The sequence below is a fragment of the Oncorhynchus mykiss genome, chromosome 4 (genome assembly GCF_057628025.1).
Source record: "Oncorhynchus mykiss isolate SJ-2025 chromosome 4, ASM5762802v1, whole genome shotgun sequence".
Taxonomy (NCBI): domain Eukaryota; kingdom Metazoa; phylum Chordata; class Actinopteri; order Salmoniformes; family Salmonidae; genus Oncorhynchus; species Oncorhynchus mykiss.
The window spans coordinates 5,599,149-5,625,313 of record NC_143025.1 but is presented as its reverse complement, the minus strand read 5'-3'; the positions used below and the strand labels follow the sequence as shown (position 1 = coordinate 5,625,313).

General features: G+C 44.1%; 2 protein-coding genes across 3 annotated transcripts in view; both read right to left on the bottom strand.

The window, feature by feature from the left end:
- The window catches only part of LOC110521167 (epidermal growth factor receptor kinase substrate 8-like protein 2), a 114,206-nt gene extending 107,100 nt beyond the window's left edge, over positions 1 to 7,106 (bottom strand). For both annotated transcript variants that reach the window (XM_090230941.1, XM_090230944.1), the window contains exon 1: positions 6,651 to 7,106. The gene's annotated coding sequence lies outside the window, so the exon portion shown is untranslated. The remainder of the gene's footprint in view (positions 1 to 6,650) is intronic.
- A 3,118-nt stretch (positions 7,107 to 10,224) lies between these two features.
- On the bottom strand, positions 10,225 to 26,144 carry LOC110520937 (transmembrane protein 80). The gene is made up of 6 exons (XM_090230938.1): positions 26,035 to 26,144; positions 25,822 to 25,838; positions 25,540 to 25,633; positions 23,502 to 23,594; positions 15,590 to 15,791; positions 10,225 to 14,503 (listed from the first exon to the last, which is right to left on the bottom strand). Exons 1-6 carry the CDS (start codon positions 26,051 to 26,053, stop codon positions 14,491 to 14,493), a joined length of 438 nt encoding a protein of 145 aa, XP_090087064.1. The 5' UTR covers positions 26,054 to 26,144; the 3' UTR covers positions 10,225 to 14,490.
- Positions 26,145 to 26,165: the final 21 nt, after the last annotated feature.

Here is a 26,165-nt window from a genome sequence, read left to right as displayed (position 1 = left end):
TGCCCTACGCATAGTTTGAAGTACAATAGACCAACATAGCTACTGTAGTAGGTCAAAACTGTGTGCTGTAAAACCTTGGTGGAGCATGGGTGGAGTGGGAATTCTGGTGCTCATGTGAATTTCCTTTATTTTTCAGCTTCAGACCAATGCCTTCTTCTCACTTAAAACACTGTTCTGTTTTTAATAAACCTTGTTTTGGTTGTGAAATAATACAAGTATTGTTTATTGGCTGTACTATTTTATGTGTATTTTATGTGTTTTGACCAGAAACATTTCTATATTGTTTGTTATCCCAGTGATTATTTCATAATAAAGAAACCGTATTATGTTCAGATTTTAACATTCAGTTTTGTTTTTCTGCTCCTACAGAGAGCATCGTCTCCGTGTCCCTGTGACAAGAGACGTCTCTAAACTTATACATATTTTTAACATGAATTTCCGGTTCCAAGCCTTATCATTGAACAGGTACCGAGGCTAAGGGTGTTGTCAAGGCAACGACACTAAACACAAGATGACGTGAACAAACGCCACAACAACAGATGAGGCGGTGTGGAGTTTCAGAAGGCTCATCGGAGGGTGTGTGGTTGTGGTATGCACCAGAAAACAATACAGTACTGTCATTAGATAATCCCACGAGACAGTTCTGAATCAACCTCATATGACACAGAAACCAACCAGAAACCAACCTAACTCATATTGCTAACATTCCAGATGGCTGAATCATTATATTGAGCCAACTCATATTGCTAACATTCCAGATGGCTGAATCATTATATTGAGCCAACTCATATTGCTAACATTCCAGATGGCTGAATCATTATATTGAGCCAACTCATATTGCTAACATTCCAGATGGCTGGTTCACTATATTGAGCCAACTCATATTGCTAACATTCCAGATGGCTGGTTCACTATATTGAGCCAACTCATATTGCTAACATTCCAGATGGCTGAATCATTATATTGAGCCAACTCATATTGCTAACATTCCAGATGGCTGGTTCACTATATTGAGCCAACTCATATTGCTAACATTCCAGATGGCTGGTTCACTATATTGAGCCAACTCATATTGCTAACATTCCAGATGGCTGGTTCACTATATTGAGCCAACTCATATTGCTAACATTCCAGATGGCTGAATCATTATATTGAGCCAACTCATATTGCTAACATTCCAGATGGCTGGTTCACTATATTGAGCCAACTCATATTGCTAACATTCCAGATGGCTGAATCATTATATTGAGCCAACTCATATTGCTAACATTCCAGATGGCTGGTTCACTATATTGAACCAACTCATATTGCTAACATTCCAGATGGCTGGTTCACTATATTGAGCCAACTCATATTGCTAACATTCCAGATGGCTGGTTCACTATATTGAGCCAACTCATATTGCTAACATTCCAGATGGCTGGTTCACTATATTGAGCCAACTCATATTGCTAACATTCCAGATGGCTGGTTCACTATATTGAGCCAACTCATATTGCTAACATTCCAGTTCACTATATTGAGCCAAGTCATATTGCTAACAATCAAGATGGATGGTTCACTATATTGAACCAAGTCATATTGCTAACAATCAAGATGGATGGTTCACTATATTGAACCAAGTCATATTGCTAACAATCAAGATGGATGGTTCACTATATTGAACCAAGTCATATTGCTAACAATCAAGATGGATGGTTCACTATATTGAACCAAGTCATATTGCTAACAATCAAGATGGATGGTTCACTATATTGAACTCATATTGCTAACATTCCAGATGGCTGGTTCACTATATTGAGCCAACTCATATTGCTAACATTCCAGATGGCTGGTTCACTATATTGAGCCAACTCATATTGCTAACATTCCAGATGGCTGGTTCACTATATTGAGCCAACTCATATTGCTAACATTCCAGATGGCTGGTTCACTATATTGAGCCAACTCATATTGCTAACATTCCAGTTCACTATATTGAGCCAAGTCATATTGCTAACAATCAAGATGGATGGTTCACTATATTGAACCAAGTCATATTGCTAACAATCAAGATGGATGGTTCACTATATTGAACCAAGTCATATTGCTAACAATCAAGATGGATGGTTCACTATATTGAACCAAGTCATATTGCTAACAATCAAGATGGATGGTTCACTATATTGAACCAAGTCATATTGCTAACAATCAAGATGGATGGTTCACTATATTGAACCAAGTCATATTGCTAACATTCCAGATGGCTGGTTCACTATATTGAGCCAAGTCATATTGCTAACATTCCAGATGGCTGGTTCACTATATTGAACCAGCTCATATTGCTAACATTCCAGATGGCTGGTTCACTAAATTGAGCCAACTCATATTGCTAACATTCCAGATGGCTGGTTCACTATATTGAGCCAACTCATATTGCTAACATTCCAGATGGCTGGTTCACTATATTGAGCCAACTCATATTGCTAACATTCCAGATGGCTGGTTCACTATATTGAGCCAACTCATATTGCTAACATTCCTGATGGCTGGTTCACTATATTGAGCCAACTCATATTGCTAACATTCCAGATGGCTGGTTCACTATATTGAGCCAAGTCATATTGCTAACAATCAAGATGGATGGTTCACTATATTGAACCAAGTCATATTGCTAACATTCCAGATGGATGGTTCACTATATTGAACCAAGTCATATTGCTAACAATCAAGATGGATGGTTCACTATATTGAACCAAGTCATATTGCTAACATTCAAGATGGATGGTTCACTACTGAGACAGTGTGGTCTATCCACTATCCAGTAGGCCGGGATGTTTTCTATAAACTGCTCCTCTACAAGTCAATACATTTTGATAGAGTTGTTAGTACGTGTTCTCTTCTGTGTCTATAGTGAACACTGATTCGTCCACCTGATCTGTTAGTCTTCATCCCATTTGTCTTGTGTAAACTCACAGCCACATTCCTACACCACAACAACAACAGATGGGTACCTAGCTAAAACACTTAGCAGAATTTATTACACACATGAAGTAGAGTACATAAACACAAAAGCTATTCTCCAATCAGTAGCTAGCTAGTTGTTTGGCGTTGAGATTAGTATTGACAGAGTTATCTAGGTATGGGGTGGCAGGTAGTCTAGTGGTTAGAGTGTAGAGGAGGCAGGTAGCCTAGTGGTTAGAGTGTAGAGGTGGCAGGTAGTCTAGTGGTTAGAGCGTAGAGGAGGCAGGTAGTCTAGTGGTTAGAGTGTAGAGGAGGCAGGTAGCCTAGTGGTTAGAGTGTAGAGGAGGCAGGTAGCCTAGTGGTTAGAGTGTAGAGGAGGCAGGTAGCCTAGTGGTTAGAGTGTAGAGGCGGCAGGTAGTCTAGTGGTTAGAGTGTAGAGGAGGCAGGTAGTCTAGTGGTTAGAGTATAGAGGAGGCAGGTAGTCTAGTGGTTAGAGTGTAGAGGCGGCAGGTAGCCTAGTGGTTAGAGTGTAGAGGTGGCAGGTAGCCTAGTGGTTAGAATGTAGGGGCGGCAGGTAGCCTAGTGGTTAGAGTGTAGAGGTGGCAGGTAGCCTAGTGGTTAGAGTGTAGAGGATGCAGGTAGCCTAGTGGTTAGAGTGTAGAGGTGGCAGGTAGCCTAGTGGTTAGAGTGTAGAGGTGGCAGGTAGCCTAGTGGTTAGAGTGTAGAGGTGGCAGGGTAGCCGAGTGGTTAGAGTGTAGAGGAGGCAGGTAGCCTAGTGGTTAGAGTGTAGAGGCGGCAGGTAGCCTAGTGGTTAGAGTGTAGAGGTGGCAGGTAGCCTAGTGGTTAGAGTGTAGAGGTGGCAGGTAGCCTAGTGGTTAGAGTGTAGAGGTGGCAGGGTAGCCGAGTGGTTAGAGTGTAGAGGAGGCAGGTAGCCTAGTGGTTAGAGTGTAGAGGCGGCAGGTAGCCTAGTGGTTAGAGTGTAGAGGTGGCAGGTAGCCTAGTGGTTAGAATGTAGGGGCGGCAGGTAGCCTAGTGGTTAGAGTGTAGAGGTGGCAGGTAGCCTAGTGGTTAGAGTGTAGAAGAGGCAGGTAGCCTAGTGGTTAGAGTGTAGAGGTGGCAGGTAGCCTAGTGGTTAGAGTGTAGAGGTGGCAGGTAGCCTAGTGGTTAGAGTGTAGAGGTGGCAGGGTAGCCGAGTGGTTAGAGTGTAGAGGAGGCAGGTAGCCTAGTGGTTAGAGTGTAGAGGAGGCAGGTAGCCTAGTGGTTAGAGTGTAGAGGAGGCAGGTAGCCTAGTGGTTAGAGTGTAGAGGAGGCAGGTAGCCTAGTGGTTAGAGTGTAGAGGTGGCAGGGTAGCCTAGTGGTTAGAGTGTAGAGGAGGCAGGGTAGCCTAGTGGTTAGAGTGTAGAGGAGGCAGGTAGCCTAGTGGTTAGAGTGTAGAGGCGGCAGGTAGTCTAGTGGTTAGAGTGTAGAGGAGGCAGGTAGTCTAGTGGTTAGAGTATAGAGGAGGCAGGTAGTCTAGTGGTTAGAGTGTAGAGGCGGCAGGTAGCCTAGTGGTTAGAGTGTAGAGGTGGCAGGTAGCCTAGTGGTTAGAATGTAGGGGCGGCAGGTAGCCTAGTGGTTAGAGTGTAGAGGTGGCAGGTAGCCTAGTGGTTAGAGTGTAGAGGTGGCAGGTAGCCTAGTGGTTAGAGTGTAGAGGTGGCAGGTAGCCTAGTGGTTAGAGTGTAGAGGTGGCAGGGTAGCCTAGTGGTTAGAGTGTAGAGGAGGCAGGTAGCCTAGTGGTTAGAGTGTAGAGGAGGCAGGTAGCCTAGTGGTTAGAGTGTAGAGGAGGCAGGTAGCCTAGTGGTTAGAGTGTAGAGGAGGCAGGTAGCCTAGTGGTTAGAGTGTAGAGGTGGCAGGGTAGCCTAGTGGTTAGAGTGTAGAGGAGGCAGGGTAGCCTAGTGGTTAGAGTGTAGAGGTGGCAGGTAGCCTAGTGGTTAGAGTGTAGAGGTGGCAGGTAGCCTAGTGGTTAGAGCGTAGAGGAGGCAGGTAGCCTAGTGGTTAGAGTGTAGAGGAGGCAGGTAGCCTAGTGGTTAGAGCGTAGAGGTGTCAGGTAGCCTAGTGGTTAGAGCGTAGAGGAGGCAGGTAGCCTAGTGGTTAGAGTGTAGGGGCGGCAGGTAGCCTAGTGGTTAGAGTGTAGAGGTGGCAGGTAGCCTAGTGGTTAGAGCGTAGAGGATGCAGGTAGCCTAGTGGTTAGAGTGTAGGGGCGGCAGGTAGCCTAGTGGTTAGAGTGTAGGGGCGGCAGGTAGCCTAGTGGTTAGAGTGTAGAGGTGGCAGGTAGCCTAGTGGTTAGAGCGTAGAGGAGGCAGGTAGCCTAGTGGTTAGAGTGTAGGGGCGGCAGGTAGCCTAGTGGTTAGAGTGTAGAGGTGGCAGGTAGCCTAGTGGTTAGAGTGTAGAGGTGGCAGGTAGTCTAGTGGTTAGAGTGTAGAGGTGGCAGGTAGCCTAGTGGTTAGAGTGTAGAGGTGGCAGGTAGCCTAGTGGTTAGAGTGTAGGGGCGGCAGGTAGCCTAGTGGTTAGAGTGTAGAGGAGGCAGGTAGCCTAGTGGTTAGAGTGTAGAGGTGGCAGGTAGCCTAGTGGTTAGAGTGTAGAGGAGGCAGGTAGGCCAGTGGTTAGAGTGTAGAGGAGGCAGGTAGCCCAGTGGTTAGAGTGTAGAGGAGGCAGGTAGCCTAGTGGTTAGAGTGTAGAGGAGGCAGGTAGCCTAGTGGTTAGAGTGTAGAGGTGGCAGGTAGCCTAGTGGTTAGAGTGTAGAGGTGGCAGGTAGCCTAGTGGTTAGAGTGTAGAGGTGGCAGGTAGCCTAGTGGTTAGAGTGTAGGGATGGCAGGTAGCCTAGTGGTTAGAGTGTAGGGGCGGCAGGTAGCCTAGTGGTTAGAGTGTAGAGGCGGCAGGTAGCCTAGTGGTTAGATTGTAGAGGAGGCAGGTAGCCTAGTGGTTAGATTGTAGAGGAGGCAGGTAGTCTAGTGGTTAGATTGTAGAGGAGGCAGGTAGTCTAGTGGTTAGAGTGTAGAGGTAGCCTAGTGGTTAGAGTGTAGAGGTAGCCTAGTGGTTAGAGTGTAGAGGAGGCAGGTAGTCTAGTGGTTAGATTGTAGAGGAGGCAGGTGTGTGTGTGTGTGTGTGTGTGTGTGTGTGTGTGTGTGTGTGTGTGTGTGTGTGTGTGTGTGTGTGTAGCCTTCAACCTGGAAGGTATGTTTGTATAACGTATGGACAGTAGGTGTGTGTAAAAACACTGCATGGGGTCAAGGCCAAGCTAGTGTAAAAACACGTACATTACACACACACAAATAGATAGATTTAGACCTGTCAAGTCAATAACAATAATCTGGACTCAGGTGATAATGTCATAAACACAACAGTCACTGGACTCAGGTGATAATGTACTGGACTCAGGTGATAATGTCATAAACACAACAGTCACTGGGCTCAGGTGATAATGTCATAAAGACAACTGTCACTGGACTCAGGTGATAATGTACTGGACGCATTATGAATAAATTCCTTAAATTGGATGTTCATCTCAAGGGTGAAACTAGCCCTACATAGGACGCCTTACGGCTAGGGTCAAATGTATGACGTTATCGTATTCTTTCCAGAAACACGCAATAGACCTACAACTGTGTAAAAATGGGGGTTAGGTATAGAAATGTCATATAAAATAGTCCCAACTATAGTCACCTTACCTGCGCAACGCTGAACAAGCTCAGTCACCGCTGTCTCTCTTCTACCGACGGCACACTGTTGACAAAGGTTTTTCTCTTCGTTTCAGTCCAAAACACTTTTATTTCACAATCAACAAAGTATCTGTTCGAATGTTCTGAACAGCCGTCAGTCTGTCCGAACTTTGCTCCGCAGCAGGTGGACGACTGGTCCGTAGCTCTAATGGCCAAGGCGACACGTAGCCTCCTATGTTGATACCAGAGCGATCGGAAGTTGCGGTACTTTCTGTGTTGGTATTAAAATAAAGTGGTATGTAAATGCATATATATCTCTCTCTCTCTCTCTATAGATATATATATATATATATACGTTGCTCCTGTGGTCGCTGTTGACATCGGGCAGCGCAGACCGAAGACAGTTAGGGAAGGAGCCAGAGAGAGCGGCTGAGTGACAGGTGAGTGTGCGGGAAGGGGAGGAGCACAGCCGTCTTGGGGGCGGGGTATATCGATTATATTGACCAGACAGTGATGATCTATTATATTGACCAGACAGTGATGATCTATTAAATTGACCAGACAATGATGATCTATTATATTGACCAGACAGTGATTATCTATTATATTGACCAGACAATGATGATCTATTAAATTGACCAGACAATGATGATCTATTATATTGACCAGACAGTGATGATCTATTATATTGACCAGACAATGATGATCTATTATATTGACCAGACAGTGATGATCTATTATATTGACCAGACAATGATGATCTATTAAATTGACCAGACAATGATGATCTATTATATTGACCAGACAGTGATGATCTATTATATTGACCAGACAGTGATGATCTATTATATTGACCAGACAGTGATGATCTATTATATTGACCAGACAGTGATGATCTATTATATTGTCAAGATAGTCGAGGGACCACTGGAATAATTCAAATACATGTCCTCAATGATGGAAAGTAGGCGGGACCATTCTAGCCAATGAGATTGCAGATATGCGAAAAAGTTTTATTTTTTTCAGTGAAAACTTAAACTTGCCTATAACCAGGAAAATAAACCCAAGATGTGAGGATTTTTATTTTGTATGGAGGTGAATGAGATTGTCGAATTTGGACAACAAAAAAATATAATTTATAATTTTGCTACGTGAGGATTATGTGATCAATTAGGTTGTAATGAATGCACTGATTGATAGATTTGGACTCACACATAGCCAGGAAGATGTTTGGGGAGCAAAGTAAACATTTGCCCATGCTACAGACGGCTATACACACGACAAGTAAAGAAAGGCCTACCAATTTGATGAAGACAAAAAAAAACATTTTCACTATTTTCCGCGTTTGTAGAATAATAGTGAAGACATCAAAACTATAAAATAACACATATGGATTCATGTAGTAACCCCCAAAAAAGTGTTAAACAAATCAAAATATGTTTTATATTTGAGATTTTTCAAAGTAGCCACCCCTTTGCCTTGATGACAGCTTTGCACACTCTTGGTATTCTCTCAACCAGCTTCCTGAGGTAGTCACCTGGAATGCATTTCAGACACTGACATGATCTTCCTGTCTGTGTTGGCGCCCCCCCCTCGGGTCCGTGCCATGCGGGAGATCTTCGTGAGCTATACTCTGCCTTGTCTCAGGATAGTAAGTTGGTGGTTGAAGATATCCCTCTAGTGGTGTGGGGGCTTGTGCTTTGGCAAAGTGGGTGGGTGGGGTTATATCCTTCCTGTTTGGCCCTGTCCGGGGGTATCATCGCATGGGGCCACAGTGTCTCCTGACCCCTCCTGTCTCAGCCTCCAGTGTTTATGCTGCAGTAGTTTATGTGTCGGGGAGCTAGGGTCAGTCTGTTATATCTGGAGTATTTCTCCTGTCTTATCCGGTGTCCTGTGTTAATTTAAGTATGCTCTCTCTAATTCTCTCTCGTTCTCTCGGAAGACCGGAGCCTTAGGACCATGCCTCAGGACTACCTGGCATGATGACTCCTTGCTGTCCCCAGTCCACCTGGTCGTGCTGCTGCTCCAGTTTCAACTGTTCTGCCTGTGGCTATTGAACCCTGACCTGTTCACCGGACGTGCTACCTGTCCCAGACCTGCTGTTTTCAACTCTCTAGAGACAGCAGGAGTGGTAGAGATACTCTTAATGATCGGCTGTGAAAAGCCAACTGACATTTACTCCTGAGGTGCTGACCTGTTGTACCCTCTACAACCACTGTGATTATTATTATCTGACCCTGTTGGTCATCTATGAACATTTGAACATCTTGGCCATGTTCTGTTATAATCTCCACCCGGCACAGTCAGAAGAGGACTGGCCACCCCTCACAGCCTGGTTCCTCTCTAGGTTTCTTCCTAGGTTTTGGCCTTTCTAGGGAGTTTTTCCTAGCCACTGTGTTTCTTCACCTGCCTTTATTGCTGTTTGGGGGTTTTAGGGTGGGTTTCTGTACAGCACTTTGTGACATCAGCTGATGTAAGAAGGGCTTTATAAATACATTTGATTGATTGATTGTTTCAATTAACAGGTGTGCCTTGTTGACATACATATCAGCCCTCTCATTGGATAGAATGGTCACAGCTGATCTCGCCTCCTCCTGCCTGCCTTCCATCTTTGAGGACATGTAATTTCCATTGTTAGAGCGGTCACTCGAATATCTTGTCAATATAATAGACAATCTGCTAACACCAAGCTATGAAGGTTGTGCTGTTTGATTTGGAAATGGTGCTCTGTACATGGTCAGATCATAACATCAACATTCTTTCTGGGCAACTTTTTTTTTATATAAATATGAGTGGGGAAAATCCATAATGTCAACACAGTGCATGAGGGCCTTGCAAGTTGCATTAAATAGGACACATTTCAAAAAATAAATGTAGACCAAAAACACTCCAGTATCGATGCATTTGTAGTTTGATTTTCTTCCTAATTAATATATTATTTTAACATTTACTGGCTGCAATGTAAAGTCAATATTTTGTCTCCAAGTGTATGAGAGGCGAGAACAGCTTTAAGTAGCTGGCAGAAAGAAAGAGGAGCAACAGTGTGGAACATTGCCCTGGTTTCGATGACACAGACAGGTAACAATGATTGCTTGCTCGTTGTTCAGGTAGGCCCTATCTCTGTGTCCTTTTTACAAATGACCTTGTTGAAGACGTATAGATTTCTGTCACAACAGAGCAAAAATTACTAGCCTGAATCCAAACTCGGTTGTTCCATTTCACGTCGCGGTTTCAGTCTCTAAATGGAAACCAGTTGAGCCTACGTCTGTAATGAAGGGGCCTTATTTCCATAAGGGGGTAATACAAAGAAGCATGACTGAATTAAAAAACTGTAAACTATAAACAATATCTTAAGTAACAATCTTTTATAGGTGAGAGGTTGTCCTGCTAGCCCGGGTGCCAGTCGGCTAAATCCTTCATTTGTTTTATAATTTTTGGGTTACAGGTTCATTATCCATGTCAAATTGTAAGTGAATAAAAAACCTGTACCCTTAGAAAAGAAAAAACTGTTAAGAAATACAGTTGAATAATAAATAACACATTCAGTATCAACAGGAAAAGAAAAACAAAAAAGTGGGCCTCCCAACATAGTTTTAATGTCTTCACTATTATTATACAGTGTATAAAATAGTACAACATTAAGAAAACCCCTGGATTGAGTAGACTGGTACTGTACAGATATTTTACATTTACCTTTTAATATTAATATAAATATTTAATATTTGACATATTTTGTATAAAGCAGTCACATAACACATAACATACATTACCAAACATCAGCTCTTTAATCCCACCCCTCAGCCTCTCTCAGCCCATCCCACCTATCACCATAGACCTCAGCTCTTTAATCCCACCTCTCTCAGCCCATCCCACCTATCACCATAGACCTCAGCTCTTTAATCCCACCCCTCAGCCGCTCTCAGCCCATCCCACCTATCACCATAGACCTCAGCTCTTTAATCCCACCCCTCAGCCACTCTCAGCCCATCCCACCTTTCACCATAGACCTCAGCTCTTTAATCCCACCTCTCTCAGCCCATCCCACCTATCACCATAGACCTCAGCTCTTTAATCCCACCCCTCAGCCACTCTCAGCCCATCCCACCTTTCACCATAGACCTCAGCTCTTTAATCCCACCTCTCTCAGCCCATCCCACCTATCACCATAGACCTCAGCTCTTTAATCCCACCCCTCAGCCACTCTCAGCCCATCCCACCTTTCACCATAGACCTCAGCTCTTTAATCCCACCTCTCTCAGCCCATCCCACCTATCACCATAGACCTCAGCTCTTTAATCCCACCTCTCTCAGCCCATCCCACCTATCACCATAGACCTCAGCTCTTTAATCCCACCTCTCTCAGCCCATCCCACCTATCACCATAGACCTCAGCTCTTTAATCCCACCTCTCTCAGCCCATCCCACCTATCACCATAGACCTCAGCTCTTTAATCCCACCCCTCAGCCGCTCTCAGCCCATCCCACCTATCACCATAGACCTCAGCTCTTTAATCCCACCCCTCAGCCACTCTCAGCCCATCCCACCTTTCACCATAGACCTCAGCTCTTTAATCCCACCTCTCTCAGCCCATCCCACCTATCACCATAGACCTCAGCTCTTTAATCCCACCCCTCAGCCACTCTCAGCCCATCCCACCTTTCACCATAGACCTCAGCTCTTTAATCCCACCTCTCTCAGCCCATCCCACCTATCACCATAGACCTCAGCTCTTTAATCCCACCCCTCAGCCACTCTCAGCCCATCCCACCTTTCACCATAGACCTCAGCTCTTTAATCCCACCTCTCTCAGCCCATCCCACCTATCACCATAGACCTCAGCTCTTTAATCCCACCTCTCTCAGCCCATCCCACCTATCACCATAGACCTCAGCTCTTTAATCCCACCTCTCTCAGCCCATCCCACCTATCACCATAGACCTCAGCTCTTTAATCCCACCTCTCTCAGCCCATCCCACCTATCACCATAGACCTCAGCTCTTTAAGAGAGAACTAACCAAATAACATGAAAAACAGTCAGAAAAAAAGGTTATTTGTTCTTAATGTATGAGGGTTCACAGACTAATTAGCCCTCGTGGGAATTGTCCTATATGGATAGGGCCACATTGATACGTATTTTACAGAAGAAACATGACAAGTATTTGCATAACGATGGTAGCAATTCAAAGGGAACAGTTTAGAGATAATCAAATGATTATACCGAAGGTGAGGACACAACAGTTCACCTGACACAAGACTGAATCCAAACACATTAACACTGTTGATTTGATGTGTATCTTACATTGACTGTACTTTTCACAGCATTTGTTGATGAGGACATGTGAAAATACTCTGGATACATTCAGTAACATGATCAGATTATTCCTGGGAAATGTGGGGTAGATACAACATAAGACGGGAACAAAGACAAAGGGTTTGAGTGAGAGGACTAACCGGTGTCTATCCTATACAGAACATCGGTCTCAATTCACTCCCTACCTCTCCCCCTAGGCCCTATCCCTCGGGTGTTTGCATAATATTACCAATATGTGGGAATATCCACTACACAGCAATCAGGGGGTTAACATTGAAGAGCTAGGGCCTAGGGGAAGGGGTTGGGAGGGATTTAGGATCGGCTGAATGATTACAAACGTACCACTTAGACGGACACTGGAGGTCCATCTTCTATATAGGCTGTTGTTTGCATGTCCATTTCAATGTAGCCTATAGATGTGAGGTACAGCGCGCTCGGGAAAGTATTCAGACCCCTCTACTTTTTCCACAGTTTAGTTATTTAACTTTTTTTCTCTCTCTCATCAATCTACACACAATTACCCAATAATGACAGAGCAAAAAAACACTTTTTTAAAAAAAATTTTTTTAGAAATGTTTGGCAAATAAATTGTATTTTATTTTTTAAAGCAAAACAGAAATACCTTATTTACATAAGTATTCAGACCCTTTGCTATGAGACTCAACATTGACCTCAGGTTGCATCCTGTTTCCATTGATCATCCCTGAGATGTTTCTACAACTTGATTGGAGTCCAACTGTGGTAAATTCAATTGATTGGACATGATTTGGAAACACACCTGTCTATATATAAGGTCCTACAGTTGACAGAGCAAAGACCAAGCCATGAGGTCAAAGGAATTGTCCGTAGAGCTCCGGGACAGGATACCACTAGCATTCTGAATGCACCAAACACACACATTGATGCTCAGACATCTCCAATGTTGCAGCAGAGGGTTTGGTTGTGAAGGTTTGGTAGTGAAGGAGTGGTAGTGAAGGTTTGGTAGTGAAGGAGTGGTAGTGAAGGTTTGGTAGTGAAAGTTTGGTAGTGAAGGTTTGGTAGTGAAGGAGTGGTAGTGAAGGAGTGGTAGTGAAGGAGTGGTAGTGAAGGTTTGGTAGTGAAGGTTTGGTAGTGAATGTTTGGTAGTGAAGGAGTGGTAGTGAAGGAGTGGTAGTGAAGGTTTGGTAGTGAAGGTTTGGTAGTGAAGGTTTGGTAGTGAAGGTTTGGTAGTGAAGGTTTGGTAGTGAAGGAGTGGTAGTGAAGGAGTGGTAGTGAAGGAGTGGTAGTGAAGGAGTGGTAGTGAAGGTTTGGTAGTGAAGGAGTGGTAGTGAAGGAGTGGTAGTGAAGGTTTGGTAGTGAAGGAGTGGTAGTGAAGGTTTGGTAGTGAAGGTTTGGTAGTGAAGGTTTGGTAGTGAAGGAGTGGTAGTGAAGGAGTGGTAGTGAAGGAGTGGTAGTGAAGGAGTGGTAGTGAAGGTTTGGTAGTGAAGGAGTGGTAGTGAATGAGTGGTAGTGAAGGTTTGGTAGTGAAGGAGTGGTAGTGAAGGAGTGGTAGTGAAGGTTTGGTAGTGAAGGAGTGGTAGTGAAGGAGTGGTAGTGAAGGAGTGGTAGTGAAGGAGTGGTAGTGAATGAGTGGTAGTGAAGGTTTGGTAGTGAAGGAGTGGTAGTGAAGGAGTAGTAGTGAAGGTTTGGTAGTGAAGGAGTGGTAGTGAAGGAGTGGTAGTGAAGGAGTGGTAGTGAAAGTTTGGTAGTGAAGGAGTGGTAGTGAAGGAGTGGTAGTGAATGTTTGGTAGTGAAGGAGTGGTAGTGAAGGAGTGGTAGTGAAGGAGTGGTAGTGAAGGAGTGGTAGTGAAGGTTTGGTAGTGAAGGAGTGGTAGTGAAGGTTTGGTAGTGAAGGAGTGGTAGTGAAGGAGTGGTAGTGAATGTTTGGTAGTGAAGGAGTGGTAGTGAAGGTTTGGTAGAAGGTTTGGTAGTGAAGGAGTGGTAGTGAAGGAGTGGTAGTGAAGGAGTGGTAGTGAAGGTTTGGTAGTGAAGGAGTGGTAGTGAAGGAGTGGTAGTGAAGGTTTGGTAGTGAAGGAGTGGTAGTGAAGGTTTGGTAGTGAAGGTTTGGTAGTGAAGGTTTGGTAGTGAAGGAGTGGTAGTGAAGGAGTGGTAGTGAAGGAGTGGTAGTGAAGGAGTGGTAGTGAAGGTTTGGTAGTGAAGGAGTGGTAGTGAATGAGTGGTAGTGAAGGTTTGGTAGTGAAGGAGTGGTAGTGAAGGAGTGGTAGTGAAGGTTTGGTAGTGAAGGAGTGGTAGTGAAGGAGTGGTAGTGAAGGAGTGGTAGTGAAGGAGTGGTAGTGAAGGTTTGGTAGTGAAGGAGTGGTAGTGAAGGTTTGGTAGTGAAGGAGTGGTAGTGAAGGAGTGGTAGTGAAGGAGTGGTAGTGAAGGAGTGGTAGTGAAGGAGTGGTAGTGAAGGAGTGGTAGTGAAGGAGTGGTAGTGAAGGAGTGGTAGTGAAGGTTTGGTAGTGAAGGAGTGGAAGGAGATTCTGGAGGTGCTGTCAGTGCAGCTATAATTGATGGGGTCAGGAGTAGACACTGAAAGACAGAAATGAGCGCAGACATTAGGCTACATATCAGCGGAATTATCCAGAGGGACTTACAATAACTGTTTTCAACTAAAGTAGGGTTAAAAAAACAAAACAACAACTGAGAAACGACATTTCACAGTCATTGGAAAGTGAAAACCTTCTTTAAATCCTTGTTCAGTGTGGAACGTTCAGACTTAACCCATTACCAATCTCTTCGGTAGAAGTGGTCGGTCAGATATTTTACCCACAATCTCTTCCTGTCTTTGAAAGGAAAACGCGAGCTCTGGCCCTGACGTCACAGCACTAGAAGGCGGTATACAGTGACACTTGGAATGAATAAAAACCATGGATCAATAATTCACAAAGTCTCTGAAGAACCACGGGAGCTTATTTCATTCATGGACAATGGAGCAGACAAAAGGGAGCGACGCTCAGTGCAGGCAGGCCATTCACAACACTTGGTGACTGGTGGGAGAGGCCTATTAGCCTACTTTAAATAGGCCAAGATAAAATGGCAACAAAATCATTAAAGGGATGATGAACTCCTGGATACCATGATAATGTCTCTGCGTCCAGTATGAAGGAAGTTAAGAGGTAGCCAATGCTAACTAGCGTTAGCGCAATGACTGGAAGTGTATGAGTATCTGCTAGCATGCTAATAGACACCCATAGACGGAGAGTCATTGGGTATCTGTGGCTAATAGATACCTATAGACTTTTTATTTAACCTTTATTTAACTAGGAAAGTCAGTTAAGAACAAATTCTTATTTACAATGAGGGCCTACAGCGGCCAAACCCTAACCCGGACAACGCTGGGCCAATTGTGCACCGCCCTATGGGACTCCCAATCACGGCCGGTTGTGATACACCCTGGAATCGAACCAAGGTCTGTAGTGACGCCTCTAGCACTGAGATACAGTGCCTTAGACCGCTGCGCCACTCAGGAGGCCATATTAAAAGGGCCTCAATACCAAAATCCCAAAGTATCCCCTTTAATTATTAAATCACAAAAACAAAACGAATTGAATAAATATGAATCATATCAATAGATAGCTACGTGAGTATTGTGGACACGGCAAATAGATAACTAACCTGGTGAATCTAGCCAGTGTGGCCAGACCTAGGACCCCTCCCAGTCCGTAAACACTGAGCAGTATGGCGTTGATGATGACGTCAGCATGCATCACGTACAGCTGCCATACCAGGAAGTAGACGGACAACAGGGCCGTAGCCACCGTCATGGCCAGGTTAGCCCACATATAACCCTCCGTCTCCTGCAGGTTACCCCTCACACCTGGAAGGAGGTGGGTGGGGAAGGGGGGGGGGGGGGGGGACATAGCACAGGGTCCTTTCCGGTCCAGAATCTCCTCCCCCAAAAATATTTTGGGTATCTCAGATTTTTCTGTCAATTCTCACATAGGAACTTCGTTGAGAGGAAGGATGTTTGAAATTATTTGTACATTTGTTACAAGAATCACGATGAAAGTGTCCATTTTAGGCCCTTCATAGACTTGTACATGCCTCCCGTAAGACTCTATGATCTGTGAACCGTACATGAATACAGACAACATCTAGTCATTATTCTCCTTATAGTGTTCTCTAATGTGACATGCTGACCAGACCGGGCACATCACGTGCGCGAGCGTCACAAAATAAATTTAGAAATCCATGTTATTCAATTATTGCACCCACACTGCTCGCACGGGCCAACGAGCGTCTGCGTTGCCAAGGGCTACAATATAACTCCTTTCTATTTCTGACGCAGATCGGGCTGAAAGTTCTGCCTCTCCCATCTCCTCATTGGTTTATAGAAGCAGGAATCCACCGTGCCATCTCCTCATTGGTTTATAGAAGCAGGAACCCACCGTGCCATCTCCTCATTGGTTTATAGAAGCAGGAACCCACCGTGCCATCTCCTCATTGGTTTATAGAAGCAGGTACCCACGTGCCATCTCCTCATTGGTTTATAGAAGCAGGAACCCACGTGCCATCTCCTCATTGGTTATACCCACGTGGGTGATTGAAGGAAGAAATGTTTTGCTGGTTCTCGTGGTAAAAGTGTAGATGCCAATCACCATATAAGTTCAAAGATGAAAAAGCCTGGAAGGAGAAGAGATGACTAGAAATGATTTGGTTTGGCCGTTTTATGTGTGGATTAATTTTCGGAGTAGAGGACCTAGCTAAATAGAGCTAGCTAAATAGCCATACATGTTTAATGCTTTTCGACCTGTCCCCAAATTAATGTCATTAGTTCAGAGTTTGTTTTGATATTTTAACCTGCGTGTCGTGATCGCATTTGGTTTGGGGGGGACAAAATAAATGTATGCATGATGGCGCACGATGGCGCATGATGGCGCACGATGGCGCACGATGGCGCACGATGGCGCACGATGGCGAACGATGGCGCACGCTGGCGCACGATGGCGAACGATGGCGCACGATGGCGCACGCGCGCAGCCGGTCTGGGTTCTGCGTTAGTGTCATTATACTGGCAGACTACATGACCTGTGAAACGTACATGAAACAGACAACATCTCAGTGTCATCATTATACTCCTTATAGTGTTCTGTAACATGTGGAGTATATCTAGATAACAAAATAAAGAAATTCACGATGTATTAATTTATATAATACTATATTCATATCTCAAAATGACCCTTTTGAATTTTGTTAATTTGAACACATATTTCCAGAGTGAGCTCTATGCTAATTCTGAAGGAATGCACCAACACCGTGAATGGGGAAAATGGATTCACCAACACAGTGAATGGGAAAATGGATTCACCAACACAGTGAATGGGGAAATGGATTCACCAACACAGTGAATGGGGAAAATGGATTCACCAACACCGTGAATGGGGAAAATGGATTCACCAACACAGTGAATGGGGAAAATGGATTCACCAACACAGTGAATGGGGAAATGAAATCACTAACACAGTGAATGGGAAAATGGATTCACCAACACCGTGAATGGGGAAATGAAATCACTAACACCGTGAATGGGAAAATGGATTCACCAACACAGTGAATGGGGAAATGAAATCACTAACACCGTGAATGGGAAAATGGATTCACCAACACAGTGAATGGGGAAAATGGATTCACCAACACAGTGAATGGGGAAATGAAATCACTAACACCGTGAATGGGAAAATGGATTCACCAACACCGGGAATGGGAAAATGGATTCACCAACACAGTGAATGGGGAAAATGGATTCACCAACACAGTGAATGGGGAAAATGGATTCACCAACACAGTGAATGGGGAAATGAAATCACTAACACCGTGAATGGGAAAATGGATTCACCAACACCGTGAATGGGAAAATGGATTCACCAACACAGTGAATGGGAAAATGGATTCACCAACACCGTGAATGGGGAAAATGGATTCACCAACACAGTGAATGGGGAAAATGGATTCACCAACACAGTGAATGGGGAAATGAAATCACTAACACAGTGAATGGGAAAATGGATTCACCAACACAGTGAATGGGGAAAATGGATTCACCAACACAGTGAATGGGGAAATGAAATCACTAACACAGTAAATGGGAAAATGGATTCACCAACACAGTGAATGGGGAAATGAAATCACTAACACAGTGAATGGAAAAATGGATTCACCAACACAGTGAATGGGGAAAATGGATTCACCAACACAGTGAATGGGGAAAATGGATTCACCAACACAGTGAATGGGAAAATGGAATCACCAACACAGTGAATGGGAAAATGGATTCACCAACACAGTGAATGGGAAAATGTATTCACCAACACAGTGAATGGGAAAATGGATTCACCAACACAGTGAATGGGAAAATGGATTCACCAACACAGTGAATGGGGAAATGAAATCACCAACACAGTGAATGGGAAAATGGATTCACCAACACAGTGAATGGGGAAATGAAATCACCAACACAGTGAATGGGGAAAATGGATTCACCAACACAGTGAATGGGAAAATGGAATCACCAACACAGTGAATGGGAAAATGGATTCACCAACACAGTGAATGGGAAAATGGATTCACCAACACAGTGAATGGGAAAATGGATTCACCAACACAGTGAATGGGGAAAATGGATTCACCAACACAGTGAATGGGGAAATGGATTCACCAACACAGTGAATGGGGAAATGAAATCACCAACACAGTGAATGGGAAAATGGATTCACCAACACAGTGAATGGGAAAATGGATTCACCAACACAGTGAATGGGAAAATGGATTCACCAACACAGTGAATGGGGAAAATGGATTCACCAACACAGTGAATGGGAAAATGGATTCACCAACACAGTGAATGGGAAAATGGATTCACCAACACAGTGAATGGGAAAATGGATTCACCAACACAGTGAATGGGGAAAATGGATTCACCAACACAGTGAATGGGAAAATGGATTCACCAACACAGTGAATGGGAAAATGGATTCACCAACACAGTGAATGGGAAAATGGAATCACCAACACAGTGAATGGGAAAATGGATTCACCAACACAGTGAATGGGAAAATGGATTCACCAACACAGTGAATGGGAAAATGGATTCACCAACACAGTGAATGGGAAAATGGATTCACCAACACAGTGAATGGGGAAATGAAATCACTAACACCGTGAATGGGAAAATGGAATCACCAACACAGTGAATGGGAAAATGGAATCACCAACACAGTGAATGGGAAAATGGATTCACCAACACAGTGAATGGGAAAATGGATTCACCAACACAGTGAATGGGAAAATGAAATCACCAACACAGTGAATGGGAAAATGGATTCACCAACACAGTGAATGGGAAAATGGATTCACCAACACAGTGAATGGGAAAATGGATTCACCAACACAGTGAATGGGAAAATGGATTCACCAACACAGTGAATGGGAAAATGGATTCACCAACACAGTGAATGGGAAAATGGATTCACCAACACAGTGAATGGGGAAAATGGATTCACCAACACAGTGAATGGGGAAAATGGATTCACCAACACAGTGAATGGGAAAATGGATTCACCAACACAGTGAATGGGGAAATGAAATCACCAACACAGTGAATGGGAAAATGGATTCACCAACACAGTGAATGGGGAAATGAAATCACTAACACCGTGAATGGGAAAATGGATTCACCAACACAGTGAATGGGGAAAATGGATTCACCAACACAGTGAATGGGAAAATGGATTCACCAACACAGTGAATGGGAAAATGGATTCACCAACACAGTGAATGGGAAAATGGATTCACCAACACAGTGAATGGGGAAATGAAATCACCAACACAGTGAATGGGAAAATGGATTCACCAACACAGTGAATGGGAAAATGAAATCACCAACACAGTGAATGGGAAAATGGATTCACCAACACAGTGAATGGGAAAATGGATTCACCAACACAGTGAATGGGAAAATGGATTCACCAACACAGTGAATGGGGAAAATGGATTCACCAACACAGTGAATGGGAAAATGGATTCACCAACACAGTGAATGGGAAAATGGATTCACCAACACAGTGAATGGGGAAATGGATTCACCAACACAGTGAATGGGGAAATGGATTCACCAACACAGTGAATGGGGAAAATGGATTCACCAACACAGTGAATGGGAAAATGGATTCACCAACACAGTGAATGGGGAAATGGATTCACCAACACAGTGAATGGGAAAATGGATTCACCAACACAGTGAATGGGAAAATGGATTCACCAACACAGTGAATGGGGAAAATGGATTCACCAACACAGTGAATGGGAAAATGGATTCACCAACACAGTGAATGGGAAAATGGATTCACCAACACAGTGAATGGGGAAATGGATTCACCAACACAGTGAATGGGGAAATGGATTCACCAACACAGTGAATGGGGAAAATGGATTCACCAACACAGTGAATGGGAAAATGGATTCACCAACACAGTGAATGGGGAAATGGATTCACCAACACAGTGAATGGGAAAATGGATTCACCAACACAGTGAATGGGGAAAATGGATTCACCAACACAGTGAATGGGAAAATGGATTCACCAACACAGTGAATGGGGAAATGGATTCACCAACACCGTGAATGGGGAAATGAAATCACTAACACCGTGAATGGGAAAATGGATTCACCAACACAGTGAATGGGGAAATGGATTCACCAACACAGTGAATGGGGAAATGGATTCACCAACACAGTGAATGGGGAAATGGATTCACCAACACAGTGAATGGGGAAAATGGATTCACCAACACAGTGAATGGGGAAAATGGATTCACCAACACAGTGAATGGGGAAAATGGATTCACCAACACAGTGAATGGGGGAAATGGATTCACCAACACAGTGAATGGGGGAAATGGATTCACCAACACAGTGAATGGGGAAATGGATTCACCAACACAGTGAATGGGGAAATGGATTCACCAACACAGTGAATGGGGAAATGGATTCACCAACACAGTGAATGGGAAAATGGATTCACCAACACAGTGAATGGGAAAATGGATTCACCAACACAGTGAATGGGAAAATGGATTCACCAACACAGTGAATGGGAAAATGAAATCACCAACACAGTGAATGGGAAAATGGATTCACCAACACAGTGAATGGGAAAATGGATTCACCAACACAGTGAATGGGGAAAATGGATTCACCAACACAGTGAATGGGAAAATGGATTCACCAACACAGTGAATGGGGAAAATGGATTCACCAACACAGTGAATGGGGAAAATGGATTCACCAACACAGTGAATGGGAAAATGGATTCACCAACACAGTGAATGGGGAAATGGATTCACCAACACAGTGAATGGGAAAATGGATTCACCAACACAGTGAATGGGAAAATGGATTCACCAACACAGTGAATGGGGAAAATGGATTCACCAACACAGTGAATGGGAAAATGGATTCACCAACACAGTGAATGGGGAAATGGATTCACCAACACAGTGAATGGGAAAATGGATTCACCAACACAGTGAATGGGAAAATGGATTCACCAACACAGTGAATGGGAAAATGGATTCACCAACACAGTGAATGGGAAAATGGATTCACCAACACAGTGAATGGGAAAATGGATTCACCAACACAGTGAATGGGAAAATGGATTCACCAACACAGTGAATGGGGAAAATCATTAAATATACCAGAGACCACCACACTAGAAACTTGACGTTTGAAGAGTATATTATATTATATTATTATTTTAAAAAAGGATAATAACATTAAGATTTTTTTATGTTGAATAATTGAAAGTGAAAACGTCTATTTCCGAATCTAGACACACACTCCACATGTTAGAGAACACTAGAAGGAGAATAATGACCAGATGTTGTCTGTTTCATGTACGGTTCACAGATCATAGGATCTGGCAGGAGGCATGTACAGGTCTATAAAGGGCCTAAAATTGCAAATTTAATCATGATTTTCTCAAAAAATAATTTTGTGATATAAATGTAAAAAGCATTTCAAACATCCTTACTTCCAATTAAGTCATTATGTGAGAATTTCCAGAAAAATCTGAGAGAAAAAATATTTCTGCTCAGGATGAATGCCTGAACGTCAGACCCCCACTACAACTCACCCCAGTAGAGTCAGACCCCCACTACAACTCACCCCAGTAGAGTCAGACCCCCACTACAACTCACCCCAGTAGAGTCAGACCCCACTACAACTCACCACAGTAGAGTCAGACCCCCACTACAACTCACCCCAGTAGAGTCAGACCCCCACTACAACTCACCCCAGTAGAGTCAGACCCCCACTACAACTCACCACAGTAGAGTCAGACCCCCACTACAACTCACCCAAGTAGAGTCAGACCCCCACTACAACTCACCACAGTAGAGTCAGACCCCCACTACAACTCACCCCAGTATAGTCAGACCCCCACTACAACTCACCACAGTATAGTCAGACCCCCACTACAACTCACCCCAGTATAGTCAGACCCCCACTACAACTCACCACAGTAGTCAGACCCCCACTACAACTCACCACAGTAGAGTCAGACCCCCACTACAACTCACCCCAGTATAGTCAGACCCCCACTACAACTCACCACAGTAGTCAGACCCCCACTACAACTCACCTCAGTAGAGTCAGACCCCCACTACAACTCACCACAGTAGAGTCAAACCCCCACTACAACTCACCACAGTAGAGTCAGAACCCCACTACAACTCACCACAGTAGAGTCAGACGCCCACTACAACTCACCACAGTACAGTCAGACCCCCACTACAATTCACCACAGTAGAGTCAGACCCCCACTACAACTCACCACAGTAGAGTCAAACCCCCACTACAACTCACCATAGTAGAGTCAGACCCCCACTACAACTCACCTCAGAGTCAGACCCCCACTACAACTTACCCCAGTAGAGTCAGAACCCCACTACAACTCACCACAGTAGAGTCAGACCCCCACTACAACTCACCACAGTAGAGTCAGACCCCCACTACAACTCACCTCAGAGTCAGACCCCCACTACAACTCACCTCAGTAGAGTCAGAACCCCACTACAACTCACCACAGTAGAGTCAGACCACCACTACACCTCACCCCAGTAGAGTCAGACCCCCACTACAACTCACCCCAGTAGAGTCAGACCCCCACTACAACTCACCCCAGTAGAGTCAGACCCCCACTACAACTCACCCCAGTAGAGTCAGACCCCCACTACAACTCACCCCAGTAGAGTCAGACCCCCACTACAACTCACCCCAGTAGAGTCAGACCCCCACTACAACTCACCTCAGTAGAGTCAGACCCCCACTACAACTCACCTCAGAGTCAGACCCCCACTACAACTCACCCCAGTGGAGTCAGACCCCCACTACAACTCACCACAGTAGAGTCGGAACCCCACTACAACTCACCCCAGTAGAGTCAGACCCCCACTACAACTCACCCCAGTAGAGTCAGACCCCCACTACAACTCACCACAGTAGAGTCAGACCCCCACTTACAACTCACCACAGTAGAGTCGGAACAGCTCAAGACAAGCCATGAAGAAGAGCAGACCTATGTCCTGGGTTAGGAGGTCATCAGGGTAGCTCATCACACGACCTAGAGGACAGGCAGCAAACCAGAGACGTAGTCAAGACCAGACCTATCTCAGGACCATTTTTGCAACAGGCCTACAAACAAATGTCTCTTTGTCTAGGTATTTATGCTGCACACAAACAGGGACAATAAAGATGTTCTGAACTGAATCAGAACGGTCGGTACACTCTACTAGAGTACATGACGTAACAAAACAGTGTAGTGTGCATACAGAAGATTAGTCACTCTCTCTCACAACAACAACAACAACAACAGTCTGCATACAGAAGATTAGTCACTCTCTCTCACACACAACAACAACAACAACAACAACAACAACAGTCTGCATGCAGAAGATTAGTCTCTCTCTCTCTCACACACAACAACAACAACAACAACAACAACTGCAGTCTGCATGCAGAAGATTAGTCTCTTTCTCTCTCTCACAACAACAACAACAGCAGTCTGCATGCAGAAGATTAGTCTCTGTCTCTCTCTCACACAACAACAACAACAACAACAACAGCAGTCTGCATGCAGAAGATTAGTCACTCTCTCTCTCTCACAACAACAACAACAGCATGCAGAAGATTAGTCTCTGTCTCTCTCTCACACAACAACAACAACAGTCTGCATACAGAAGATTAGTCTCTCTCTCTCTCTCTCTCTCACACAACAACAACAACAACAACAGCAGTCTGCATGCAGAAGATTAGTCTCTCTCTCTCTCTCTCTCTCTCTCTCTCACACAACAACAACAACAACAACAGCAGTCTGCATGCAGAAGATTAGTCTCTCTCTCTCACACAACAACAACAACAACAACAGCAGTCTGCATGCAGAAGATTAGTCTCTCTCTCTCACACAACAACAACAACAACAACAACAGCAGTCTGCATGCAGAAGATTAGTCTCTCTCTCTCTCTCTCACACAACAACAACAACAACAGCAGTCTGCATGCAGAAGATTAGTCTCTCTCTCTCTCTCTCACACAACAACAACAACAACAACAGTCTGCATGCAGAAGATTAGTCTCTTTCTCTCATACAACAACAACAACAACAACAAAACCAACAACAACAACAGTCTGCATACAGAAGATTAGTCTCTCTCTCACACAACAACAACAACAACAACAACAACAGTCTGCATACAGAAGATTAGTCACTCTGTCTCTCCCTCTCTCTCTCTCTCACACACACACACACACACAACAACAACAACAACAAAAACCACAACAACAACAGTCTGCATACAGAAGATTAGTCTCTCTCTCACACAACAACAACAAAACCAACAACAACAACAGTCTGCATACAGAAGATGAGTCTCTCTCTCACACAACAACAACAACAACAACAACAACAGTCTGCATACAGAAGATTAGTCTCTCTCTCACACAACAACAACAACAACAACAACAACAGTCTGCATACAGAAGATTAGTCTCTCTCTCTCTCTCTCTCACACACAACAACAACAACAACAACAACAACAACAGTCTGCATACAGAAGATTAGTCTCTCTCTCTCTCTCTCTCACACACAACAACAACAACAACAACAACAACAACAGTCTGCAAACAGAAGATTAGTCTCTCTCTCTCTCTCTCACACACAACAACAACAACAACAACAACAACAGTCTGCATACAGATTAGTCTCTCTCTCTCTCTCTCTCTCTCTCACACACAACAACAACAACAACAACAACAACAGTCTGCATACAGATTAGTCACTCTCTCTCTCACACAACAACAACAACAACAGTCTGCATACAGATTAGTCTCTCTCTCTCTCTCTCTCTCTCTCACACACAACAACAACAACAACAACAACAACAACAACAACAACAGTCTGCATACAGATTAGTCACTCTCTCTCTCTCTCTCTCTCTCTCTCTCTCACAACAACAACAACAACAACAACAACAACAACAACAACAGTCTGCATGCAGAAGGTGCCTCACTCTTGTAGATGATCATGCAGAATGTAGAGAGGAAGTAGAAGACATAGTAAAGAGCTGTCAGGTAGAGCAGGAGCTGGAGAGGAACAGACGACAGCTGGAGGTGGCGGTTAAGAGAGGATTTCATTATCTGTATTGTGTGTGTGTGTGTGTGTGTGTGTGTGTGTTCAATTCGTTTTAAAATATCCATACATTTTTAATTCCAAGGGAAGAAACACCTTGACACTTTTTTTAAAAACGTGTTGCTATGTTCATTGCTAGCTAACTTTATTTTGAAAAGGATACTACAACAGCAGACTTGCCTGCAAGGAAATCAAACAATGTGTGAAATTCTGTGAGCAAATATCAGTACATTTCTCACAACCGTATAAATACACACCATCTGTGCTAGCAGTAAATTAATCAGAATATGGGACTGTAAAATTATTACATCCGAAATACATTTGAAATTCATAGTTAGGTTTGTAATGCATCCGTGGCTATAGCAACGCATCCTACCTGCTCTGTTCGCCGCCATGTTGAATGTTGCTGCTCCTTCTTCACCAGTGTTGTCTAAATAACCAGTGGTTACATGTCTCCATCTAGTGGACTGGAAGGGGAAGTGCAGGGCAAAAAAACACCCCAGGTCC